The 12,341-nt window shown below is 36.7% G+C and overlaps 1 protein-coding gene across 4 annotated transcripts in view; it reads right to left on the bottom strand.

Moving 5' to 3' along the window:
* Positions 1-797: 797 nt before the first annotated feature.
* Positions 798-12,341, bottom strand: part of LOC146168219 (coiled-coil domain-containing protein 89-like) — a 48,730-nt gene continuing 37,186 nt past the window's right edge. For all 4 annotated transcript variants that reach the window (XM_083380825.1, XM_083380817.1, XM_083380832.1 and 1 more), the window contains one exon: positions 798-1,027. In XM_083380825.1, the coding sequence (XP_083236951.1) occupies positions 878-1,027 (150 nt within the window). In that variant the 3' untranslated portion in view covers positions 798-877. The remainder of the gene's footprint in view (positions 1,028-12,341) is intronic.

Here is a 12,341-nt window from a genome sequence, read left to right on the forward strand (position 1 = left end):
TATATGACGTTTTAGACTTAAGACTAACGATACTCCGGTCTTAAGGGTTATACGGATTTAATTTTGGTTTTCAAGTAATTGTTTTGCTTGATTTTCGGACAAAGACACTTATGGTTTAAAGCTAGGACTTTCGAAATGTTCTTGTTTAAAACAGTAGCTACCAAGTAATTACATTACTTGAATCAAGTAATTATTGTAAACAATTAACAAGGTTAAAAAACATGGAAATTGCTAAAAACACACGCATATTTCATCCTAGGACGATTTGTTTTTACTTAATTCACATGTTAGGCTAGGAAGGGTCCGTGAACTAGTTTTAGGGGGTCCATAAAGGCCCATTTTAAACGTTAGTGTATACTTAAGAAATAATTATGTAAAAAAAGAGTTAAAAATGGAACTGTTTTGCACTGAGTGTATTTTACTATTAATGCTGGATTTCACTTTTTACATTATTTGGACCGAAATTAGCAGATTTCTGAAGCTTATTTGTTTTGTGAAGTTAATGTATGACGTCATCTCTGAAAAAATTATGCCTATCGTGGTCCACGCAAAGCAAAAAAAATTAGGGGTCCGCGGCAAAAAATGTTTCAGAACCTCTATTTTAAAGTATTATTTATCATTAGATTTTGCTTTACGGTAACGAGTTGTTCAAAATACTTAGTAAGACAAATCCGTATTTTCCTGCCGATAATATGTCAAGTCAAATTTATGGTTTATGTAATGTAAAGACGAGCTCATAAATAGTCTAGACGGGGGACATTAAATTCATCTTAAGCAGCTTTTTTTTTTTTTTTGTATTTACGAGATAACGTTGTAAAAAGCAAAATAAAAACAAATTCAGGTAAAGCGACAAACGATAAAAATACACTTCTTCCAATTATGATACCAAATTTTGGCGCAAATTACAATTCAGTTCCTTTTCTTTAGTCAAAAGATGGTTTGTATGTTTTCGGTATGCCTGGAATTCAGCTTTCAGTTGAACTAATTCTTGCACGACCTTTTTTTTCTCCATTTGTAAATGCTTCACCTGGCAATAAAAGTAAAAAAGTAAATAACGAAGCCTTCAGGGCGGCTGCCCAAAACCAGTTGATCGAATAAGGAAGTTTATTCCAGCAAGGCCAGGCAAAAAATTCGAGCCTGCAGTGAGGTTCGAACTCACGACCTCGGTCATACCGGGACGGTCGCTCTACCAACTTAGCTATACACATCCTTAGTCATAGGTCTATTGCAATGTTGTAGTAAATTTACTTCAGTCATTTTTTTTAAATGAATATATTGACTTGACTTGCAAGTGTTTTCAATTAACATTTTATTATAAATTTGAACTTTTAACCCAATTTTTGCACATGTTGTGTTTTAAGTTGAGTTATTGCTCATAATCGAACAAGTTTACCTGTTTAAATGGTCCGTCATTTTATTTTTATATCAGTGATTTGACTTGCTCTAATAATGCAAAAGGGACAGCTCTTGGTTGCAGTACACCGGTCTTGGATCCGGTTTAAACTTTACTGCCAATTCCAAACCTTTAAGACAACCAAGTTCGGCTTAAAAAATATCCGGATACTTTTCGCACATTATCTAAGAAGCTACCTGGAGATGAAGATCCGGTTTAGAACATAAGTCGTTAGAAACTCTGCTAAGAACGGGAATTTTAACCTTGTCTTTGTACAGAATTTCATCCGGAGAGATATTTGGCGCTTTGATAGCGTCACGACCAAGGAGGTTCAAATTCGAAACATTAGTAATCACTAATCAGAAAAAAAGTACAGTAGATCCCTTTTCGCTGCTCCGATATCGCTGTTGCAGTGAAGGATCCAAGAATTGGCAAAGGGTGATTGTCGCGGATTGGTAAAGGGAATCGGGCTTCCTCCTGCCGCGGTATCGAGTTCAATCAAACAAGATTTGCTATTGGTCAAGAAGGGAATCTCTAACCTTGGTACAACGGCAATCCGACCTGCAATGGCCCAGATGGTCAACCGGTCGACCCACTTGACTTGAATAGAGGCCAACTGCTTATTTTAACGGCAAACCGATTGCAGGTGACCTGTGCGCTTGCAGAAATCGCAAACAGCAACCTTGAAATGGCATTCAGGGGCAATATGACCGACTTTACCACATCGGTAACACAAGTGGTACAAAAGAACGAAAAGCACGCATGGTTATTTAGGGCGCAGAATGAAACCATCATTCCAACGTAAAGAAATAATTACTGCGCCTCAGGGGCGCTAGCGAAGTACCAACGCGTGCACAAGTCGTGCATGCTGCAAGGCAGTAGACTCGTAAGAGTGCGACAACGAAATACAGGTACGAAACTAGATGGGGGTGCGGTTGTTGTACAATTTGTCGGGGGGTATATTTTTGGGGCTTAGTCTTTATTTTTTTTTAATTCTTAATTTTTTAATTTAAATTTTTTTAATTCTTAATTTTTAAATTTAATGTCTTTTAATTTTTAATATTTTTAATTTTTAATACTTTGAATTGTATACTTGATTTTCCTTAACTTGTTTCTGCAAGCAAAAACAGATATGGGCCAAAAATTTCCCCACTTAAAATATGGCTTTAATGCAAAAGGGGTTCAAATATGGCGTAGTATTTGGGGAATGATCGAAATATATATATTTGATAAATAGAATTTACGTAGATAATGCATACGGCCATGTTATTACATTTTGGCAAGCTAACATGTTTAAAAAGCAAATATTATTATTCTCTTTAAATGATGTAACGTCTATGGTTTGCTATACTTTTTCCAACTTTTACTGGGTATATTTTTATCATGGCTTGGTCCGAGCAATCACTGTTTTAATAGACTTTAAATCTGTAGTTTCGAGCAATATGCAAAACACGTTTATGTGCCTAATAAGCCACCTTTTATGTTGAAAGTTTTGCCAATTTAAACCCAATAAACGCAGTGTTTTTAACACTATTAGGTGCCTTCTACGCAACCTATTAAATCGAAAGTTTTGCTAGTTGTTTAGGCCTGGTGTTGGTATGTTGGTTGGAGCAACGTGCACAACAGGTGCTAACAGAGAGGCGTAGACTGCCTTAAGATTTCGCATTAAAAATTGCGGCGGTAAATAGGTTGTGTTGTGAAAGCAATACGTTTTTATACTAAGAGGAGAATCCCTCTAAAAGGCTAGTCGCGCGGCTTATTTCCCCAGTGACAATAAAACGCGCAGCATGGTGCCAAGTCGTTTCGCGAGCTGAACAAAGCAATCGAATGTGGACGAATTCTGTATTGAAGTTTTTAAACCGCTAGATGGACAATATTTTTGAAATTAATTTAGTTTTAAACACCCTCCAAAGAAATGCAACCCCAACCCTTGGGCCCAAACCACACAAATATATAGCATACTTCAAGATTTATTTTTTTGATCTAAATTCGAAATAGGCGCAACCAACAGTTTTCTCATAATTCAACTTTTTTGCATTAGTTTTCCATAAAATCACCCGATTGTTGAATTATTTACCCCTAAAATCTCAATGCGTCAAGTCACCCTCTACCACAACAATTTATGTTTCTCATGCATCCTGCGGTAACAAACTAAATGCCCAGCCCTGCGCTAGACGCTCGCTCGCTCAATAACACCCTATTGACACTTGATTATTAGGCGAAGCTTATCGCAAAGTAATTGGTCGTCCGAAAAAACGCTGACGCCGCATTTAAAGCAAGCATTATAAATGTGTCGCCGATATTCTGCGTTGAACATCCCTACTCGCAATGCTTCCCTGCATTAATTGTACGGTGGGTGAAAGTTTATTCATGGCCTTACCTCTTTGTGTATTACCGCGACAATAAAATGAAAAACGATTTGGAGAATATTTGAAAAATTCCTATTTGGAGAATATTTGCTATTTGCACCTGTTTCGTATGTTACTCCAATCCAACATATCAACACACAATTTTAAGTTGTGTAGGCCTGGTGTTGATATTTTGGATTGGAGTAACATGCGAAACAGGTGCAAATAGAGAGGTGTATATTGCCACAAGATTTCGCATTTAAATTTGCAGCGGTAAAATATGTTGTTTCTTAAGAGCATTAAGTAATTTTACTAAAGAGAAGCGTCTTTTTAAAATACAAGTCGCACAGGCCCAGTTTTGAATGAGTCACAATGAAAGTCTTACGCGCGGGACAAAAAAGCGCAGCAGGCGTTCAGTCGCCTTGTCACTTCACGAGCTGTACAAAGCAAGCGAATATGAACGAATTCTGTATGGTAGTTTTTCTGCTGCTAGATGGCAGTCGTTAGCTCCAGAGAGCTAAAACGCAATTATCCAGGTGTTTGCCCCCCAAGCAAAGGCCCCTGGGGGTGCAGCCTTATAAATATAAAGCACCTACATACCACTCTACGTCATGCCTGAAAATTTGAAGGTTCTACGATGTATACTTTTTCTATAAAGCTTCGGACAAAAATCGGTCTAAAACATGCCATAGCAAACCATATGAAACCAAAAAATAACTAGACGGGGGTGCGGTTGTTGTATATTTTGTCAGGGGGTATATTTTCAGGGCTTAGGGTTTATTTTCAATTTTTACTTTATTTTATTTTTTTTATTTTATTTTATTTATTTATTTTTTTTAATATTTTGTATTGTGTACTTTATATTATATATTTTGTTTTTTATTTTCCTTAACTTGTTTCTGCAAGCAAAAACAGATATGGGCCGAAAACTTCCCCACTTAACTTATGCCTTTGATGCGAAAGGGGTTCAAATATGGCGTAGAATTTGGGGAATGATCGAAACATATATTTGATAAATAGAATTTACGTAGATAATGCGTATAGTCATTTTATTAAATTTTGACCAGCTTACGTGTTTGAAAAGCAAATATTATTATTCTCTTAAAGACTAAAAATGGTTTAACGCCTATGGTTTGCTATACTTTTGCAAACTTTTACTCGGTAATTTTTTACCATGGCTTGGGCCGAGCAATCACTGTTAAAACAGGCTTTAAATCTGTAGTTTTAAACAATATGAAAAACACTATTATGTTCTCAATACGCAAACTATTAAATCGAAAGTTTTGCTAGATGTTTAGGCCTGATGTTGGTAGTATGCTGGTTGGAGCAACACGCACAACAGGTGCTAACAGAGAGGCGTACACTGCCTTAAGATTTCGCATTTAAACTTGCGGCGGTAAATACACCCTATTGACACTTAATTATTAGGAAAAGATTATCGCGAAGTAATTGGTCGCCCGAAAAAAAACTAACGCCGCATTGAAAGCAAGCATTATAAATGATTCGCCGATATTCCGCTTTATTGAACATCTCTACTCGCAATGCTTCCCTCCGTTAATTGTACGTTGGGTGAAACTTTATTCACGGCCTTACCTCTTTGTGTATTACCGCGACAATACGATGAAATACGATTTGGAGAATATTGGAAAAATCGTATTTGGAGAATATTTGCTATTTGCACCTGTATAGTATGTTACTCCAATCCAACATATCAACACACAATTTTAAGTTGTGTAGGCCTGGTGTTGATATGTAGGATTAGAGTTGCCACCAGATTTCGCATTTAAATTCACGGCGGTAAAATAAGTTGTTTCTTAACAGCATTAAGTAATTTTACGAAAGAGAAGCCTCGTTTTAAAATGCAAGTCGCACGAGCCCAGTTTAGAACGTGCCACTTCACACAATGAAAGTCTCACGCGCGGGACAATAAAGCCCAGCAGGCGGTAAGTCGCTTCGTCACTTAACAAGCTGGACAAAGCAAGCGAATATGAACGAATTCTGTATGAAAGTTTTTCTGCTGCTAGATGGCTGTCGTTAGCTACAAAGTGCTAAAACGCAATATTTCAGGTTTTTACCCCCCAAGCAAAAGCCCCTGGGGGTGCAGCCTCATAAACTTTTACAAAGCACCTACATACCACTCTACGCCATGTCTGAAATTTTGAAGGTTCTACGATGTATACTTTTTCTATAAAGCTTCGGACAAAACTCGGTCTGAAACATACCATAGGAAACCAAAAAAGAACTAGACGGGGGTGCGGTTGTTGTATATTTTGTCAGGGGGTATATTTTCAGGGCTTAGTGTTTATTTTCAATTTTTACTTTATTTTAATTTTTTTTTTTTTTTTTTTTTTTAATATTTTGTATTGTGTACTTTATATTATATATTTTGTTTTTCATTTTCCTTAACTTGTTTCTGCAAGCAAAAACAGATATGGGCCGAAAACTTCCCCACTTAAAATATGCCTTTGATGCGAAAGGGGTTCAAATATGGCGTAGAATTTGAGGAATGATCGAAACATATATTTGATAAATAGAATTTACTTAGATAATGCATATGGCTATTTTATTAAATTTTGACCAGCTTACGTGTTTGAAAATCAAATATTATCATTCTCTTAAAGACTAAAAATGTTTAACGCCTATTGTTTGCTATACTTTTGCAAACTTTCACTAGGTAATTTTTTACCATAGCTTGGTCCGAGCAATCACTGTTAAAACAGGCTTTAAATCTGTCGTTTCAAACAATATGAAAAACACTATTATGTTCTCAATACGCAAACTATTAAATCGAAAGTTTTGCTAGATGTTTAGGCCTGATGTTGGTAGTATGCTGGTTGGAGCAAGATGCACGACAGGTGCTAACAGAGAGGCGTAGACTGCCTCAAGATTTCGCATTTAAATTTGCGGCGGTAAATACACCCTATTTGACACTTAGGCGAAGCTTATCGCGAAGTAATTGGTCGCCCGAAAAAATGCTGACGCCGCATTTAAAGCAAGCATTATAAATGTGTCGCCGATATTCTGCCTTGAACATCCCTACTCGAAATGCTTCCCTCCGTTAATTGTACGGTGGGTGAAACTTTATTCACGGCCTTACCTCTTTGTGTATTACCGCGACAATACGATGAAATACGATTTGGAGAATATGGGAAACATCGTATTTGGAGAATATTTGCTATTTGCACCTGTTCTGTATGTTACTCCAATCCAACATATCTACACACAATTATAAGTTGTGTATAATAATATAATAACTTATGGCTTTGAAGCGAAGGGGGTTCAAATATGGCGTAGAATTTGGGGAATGATCGAAACATATATTTGATAAATAGAATTTACGTAGATAATGCGTATGGTCATTTTATTAAATTTTGACCAGCTTACGTGTTTGAAAAGCAAATATTATTATTCTCTTAAAGACTAAAAATGGTTTAACGCCTATGGTTTGCTATACTTTTGCAAACTTTTACTCGGTAATTTTTTACCATGGCTTGGGCCGAGCAATCACTATTAAAACAGGCTTTAAATCTGTAGTTTTTAACAATATGAAAAACACTATTATGTTCTCAATACGCAAACTATTAAATCGAAAGTTTTGCTAGATGTTTAGGCCTGATGTTGGTAGTATGCTGGTTGGAGCAAGATGCACGACATGTGCTAACAGAGGGGCGTAGACTGCCTTAAGATTTCGCATTTAAACTTGCGGCGGTAAATACACCCTATTGACACTTAATTATTAGGCGAAGATTATCGCGAAGTAATTGGTCGCCCCAAAAAATGCTAACGCCGCATTGAAAGCAAGCATTATAAATGAGTCGCCGATATTCTGCTTTGAACATCTCTACTGTATAGTATGTTACTCCAATCCAACATATCAACACACAATTTTAAGTTGTGTAGGCTTGGTGTTGATATGTTGGATTAGAGTTGCCACCAGATTTTGCATTTAAATTTGCGGCGGTAAAATAAGTTGTTTCTTGAGAGCATTAAGTAATTTTACTAAAGAGAAGCCTCGCTTTAAAATGCAAGTCGCACGAGCCCAGTTTAGAACGTGCCACTTCGCACAATGAAAGTCTCACGCGCGGGACAATAAAGCCCAGCAGGCGGTAAGTCGCTTCGTCACTTCACAAGCTGGACAAAGCAAGCGAATATGAACGAATTCTGTATGAAAGTTTTTCTGCTGCTAGATGGCTGTCGTTAGCTACAAAGTGCTAAAACGCAATATTTCAGGTTTTTACCCCCCAAGCAAAGGCCCCTGGGAGTGCAGCCTTATAAACTTTTACAAAGCACCTACATACCACTCTACGCCATGTCTGAAAATTTGAAGGTTCTACGATGTCTACTTTTTCTATAAAGCTTCGGACAAAACTCGGTCTGAAACATACCATAGGAAACCAAAAAAGAATAGCGGCAAAAACAAGATATGTCCCGAAAATAAATTTTCGGCCCATATAACTAGACGGGGGTGCGGTTGTTGTATATTTTGTCAGGGGATATATTTTCAGGGCTTAGTGTTTATTTTCAATTTTTACTTTATATTAATTTTTTTTTTTTAATTTTTTTTTTTAATATTTTGTATTGTGTACTTTATATTATATATTTTGTTTTTCATTTTCCTTAACTTGTTTCTGCAAGCAAAAACAGATATGGGCCGAAAACTTCCCCACTTAAAATATGCCTTCGATGCGAAAGGGGTTCAAATATGGCGTAGAATTTGGGGAATGATCGAAACATATATTTGATAAATAGAATTTACTTAGATAATGCATATGGCTATTTTATTAAATTTTGACCAGCTTACGTGTTTGAAAATCAAATATTATCATTCTCTTAAAGACTAAAAATGGTTTAACGCCTATGGTTTGCTATACTTTTGCAAACTTTCACTAGGTATTTTTTTACCATAGCTTGGTCCGAGCAATCACTGTTAAAACAGGCTTTAAATCTGTCGTTTCAAACAATATGAAAAACACTATTACGTGCCTAATACGCAAACTATTAAATCGAAAGTTTTGCTAGATAAGTTTAGGCCTGATGTTGGTATGCTGGTTGGAGCAAGATGCACAACAGGTGCTAACAGAGAGGCGTAGACTGCCTTAAGATTTCGCATTTAAACTTGCGGCGGTAAATACACCCTATTGACACTTAATTATTAGGCGAAGCTTATCGCGAAGTAATTGGTCGTCCCAACAAATGCTGACGCCGCATTTAAAGCAAGCATTATAAATGTGTCGCCGATATTCTGCCTTGAACATCCCTGCTCGAAATGCTTCCCTGCTTTAATTGTACGGTGGGTGAAACTTTATTCACGGCCTTACTTCTTTTTGTATTACCGCGACAATACGATGAAATACAATTTGAAGGATATTTAAAAAAATCGTATTTGGAGAATATTTGCTATTTGCACCTGTATAGTATGTTATTCCAATCCAACATATCAACACACAATTTTAATATAAATCAAAAAACAGCTCCTCTGGTAAGTGTAATTGTTAACCAACGTTTCGGCAACCTATACAAGCCGCCTTCGTCAGGGTGATTGACACTGAACGCTCGTACAATAAATGGAAAGGAAAAAAAGCAGAAATAAACGCGAGCAACAAAACGATAAGAAAATAATTAGCGACTGCCTCTAGGCCTTCAGCAGGTGCTTGTAGCATGCAGAAAGCATCACGTCAGTTTTGACGTTCATGGTGTTACCCTTCTTATGGATGTTCCAAGATTCCAAAAATAATCTTTTCATGTAGTCTGATTCTCGTGCTATTATTGAACGTTAAACGTTGGTTTACAATTACAATTACCAGAGGAGCTGTTTTTTGATTTACATTACCATGCCTGGTAGCAACAGTTTATACACAATTTTAAGTTGTGTAGGCCTGGTGTTGATATGTTGGATTGGAGTTGCCACCAGATTTCGTATTTAAATTTGCGGCGGTAAAATAAGTTGTTTCTTAAGACCATTAAGTAATTTTACTAAAGAGAAGCCACTTTTTAAAATGCAAGTCGCACGAGCCCAGTTTTGGACCTGCCACTTCGCACAATGAAAGTCTCACGCGCGGGACAATAAAGCGTAGCAGGCGGTGAGTCGCTTCGTCACTTCACAAGCTGGACAAAGCAAGCGAATATGAACGAATTCTGTATGAAAGTTTTTCTGCTGCTAGACGGCAGTCGTTAGCTAGAAAGAGCTGAAACGCAATATTTCAGGTTTTTGCCCCCCAAGAAAAGGCCCCTGGGGGTGCAGCCTCATAAACTTTTACAAAGCACCTACATACCACTCTACGCCATGTCTGAAAATTTGAAGGTTCTACGATGTATACTTTTTCTATAAAGCTTCGGACAAAAATCGGTCTGAAACATACCATAGGAAACCAAAAAAGAATAGCGGCAAAAACAAGATATGTCCCGAAAATAAATTTTCGGCCCATATAATAACGGCAAAAACAAGATATGTCCCGAAAATAAATTTTCGGCCCATATAACTAGACGGGGGTGCGGTTGTTGTATATTTTATCGGAGGGTATATTTTCTTTGGAACATAATGGTTGGAGGTTGTAGTAAGACATAATAAGAACATCAAAGCCCATACAGAAGTAGGTATCATTTTGAACGTTTCGAATAACTCTTTATTCATTTTCAACATTTGGAAATTCACAGATGGTAAGTGATAAATTTATAATAAATTTTCGGCCCATATAATAACGGCAAAAACAAGATATGTCCCGAAAATAAATTTTCACCCCCGTCTAGTTTTATGTTGCTGTATATTTTTTATTTTTGCCGCTTCAAAACAAAAATTATATTTCCAGAGACAGTGACAAACTGGCACTTAACGCCTGAAAGCTTTACCTTCAAGAGAAATTTCAGGCTTTTTTAACTTATGATTCAATCTGGCGACATAGTTCACGAGCGTCATATAAATGAAGTTTCTAGCAATGCCTCCCTGCTTTACGATGGGTGAAACTTTATTTCATACTAGCCTTACCTCTTCATGTAATACCGCGATAATAAATTAAAATACGACAAAGGAACTACGTGCCCACCCCTGCGCTAGACGCTCGCTCGCCCAATAACACCCTATTGACACTTGATTATTAGGCGAAAGCTTATCGTGAAGTAATTGGTCGCCCGAAAAAATGCTGACGGCGCATTTAAGGCAAGCATTATAAATGAGTCGCCGATATTCTGCTTTAAACATTCCTACTCACAATGCTTCCCTGCGTTAATTGTACGGTGGGTGAAAGTTTATTCACGGCTTTACCTCTTTGTGTATTACCGCGACAGTACAATGAAATACGATTTGGAGAATATTTGAAAAAATCGTATTTGGAAAATATTTGCGTGCGGCCATGTTATTGAATTTTGACGAGGTAACTTGTTTAAAAAGCAAATATAATAATTCTCTTAAAATTATTTAACGTCTATAGTTTGCTATGCCAATTTTACTCGGTAATATTTTACCCTGGCTTGGTCCGCATTCAGCTTTATGTTTTGCTTGCTGCGGCCCTTGTACAATTTTAATTTGTTTAGGCCTCGTGTTGATATGTTTGATTGGAGTAAAATGCGCAACAGGTGCAAATAGAGAGGCGTACACTACCGCCAGATTTCGCATTTTTAAATTTGCGGCAGTAAAATATGTTGTATTGTAACAGTAGTAGGTTATTTTACTAAGTGAAGCCTCTTTCTTAAATGCAAGTCGCACGCGCCCAGTTTAACTAACGCAGCCAATTCGAACAATGAACGTTGCACGCGCGGGACAATGAAGCGCAGCATGATCAGCAGCCACTTAGTCCCTTCGCGAGCACAACATGATGTACAAGCGACAAAATGAGGGCAGTTTCAGAATCAGTGCCAAAAACCCTTCAAGAATCAACTGATCAAAACTTTGTGTGTTATGTAGCAATACTGTATATAATTAATATTACCGAGTGCGAAAACTTAGACAATTTATTGCGTTTTCCTATGGTATTTTTAATACACCTCTCATTATGACAATGGATGACGCCATATGGATTCAAATTCACCCAAATAAATGCATTTTTTGCTGCGCACAAATCGTTACTGCTTTCTTTGCAAATGTCGTTAGACCAATTTTTAATAGCTAACAAACCTAGGTCAGTTCAAATGGCCACATTCTTTGTTTGGTTTCGGTCTGGCACTAAGAAAAGATTCCCCATCATTGATCAAGGGGGTTGCTGTGTATTATTTGCTAATAAAATTTGACAGAAAAAAACATACACTTAAAGTTCAGCAAAAGAAGGAGCAAAGGAAGGTATCAGTATAACGAATTGTGTTCATATATGACATTTACACCTGTGTACCAATCCTGATTATAAAATCTCTAATCAATGTGCAAAGCACAGATTCACTTTATATTATTGTTTTACCCTTTTTTATTAGTTGGGTATTAAATCAATATTTAAAAAAAATCCAAAGTCAGTTGAACTTTTATTTAGCTTCACACAAACGTAGGATATTTCAGTCATACCAGTATAACAATTTTACTGGATAAAGCTCTATAAATAATGTAAATATACACAAGGTTTGTTGTTGCTCTTCTATGTATACTAATATGTGTATTCATTTCATACCATCATTTTTTT

The sequence above is a fragment of the Ascidiella aspersa genome, chromosome 1 (genome assembly GCF_963924565.1).
Source record: "Ascidiella aspersa chromosome 1, kaAscAspe10.2, whole genome shotgun sequence".
In the NCBI taxonomy this organism is placed as follows: domain Eukaryota; kingdom Metazoa; phylum Chordata; class Ascidiacea; order Phlebobranchia; family Ascidiidae; genus Ascidiella; species Ascidiella aspersa.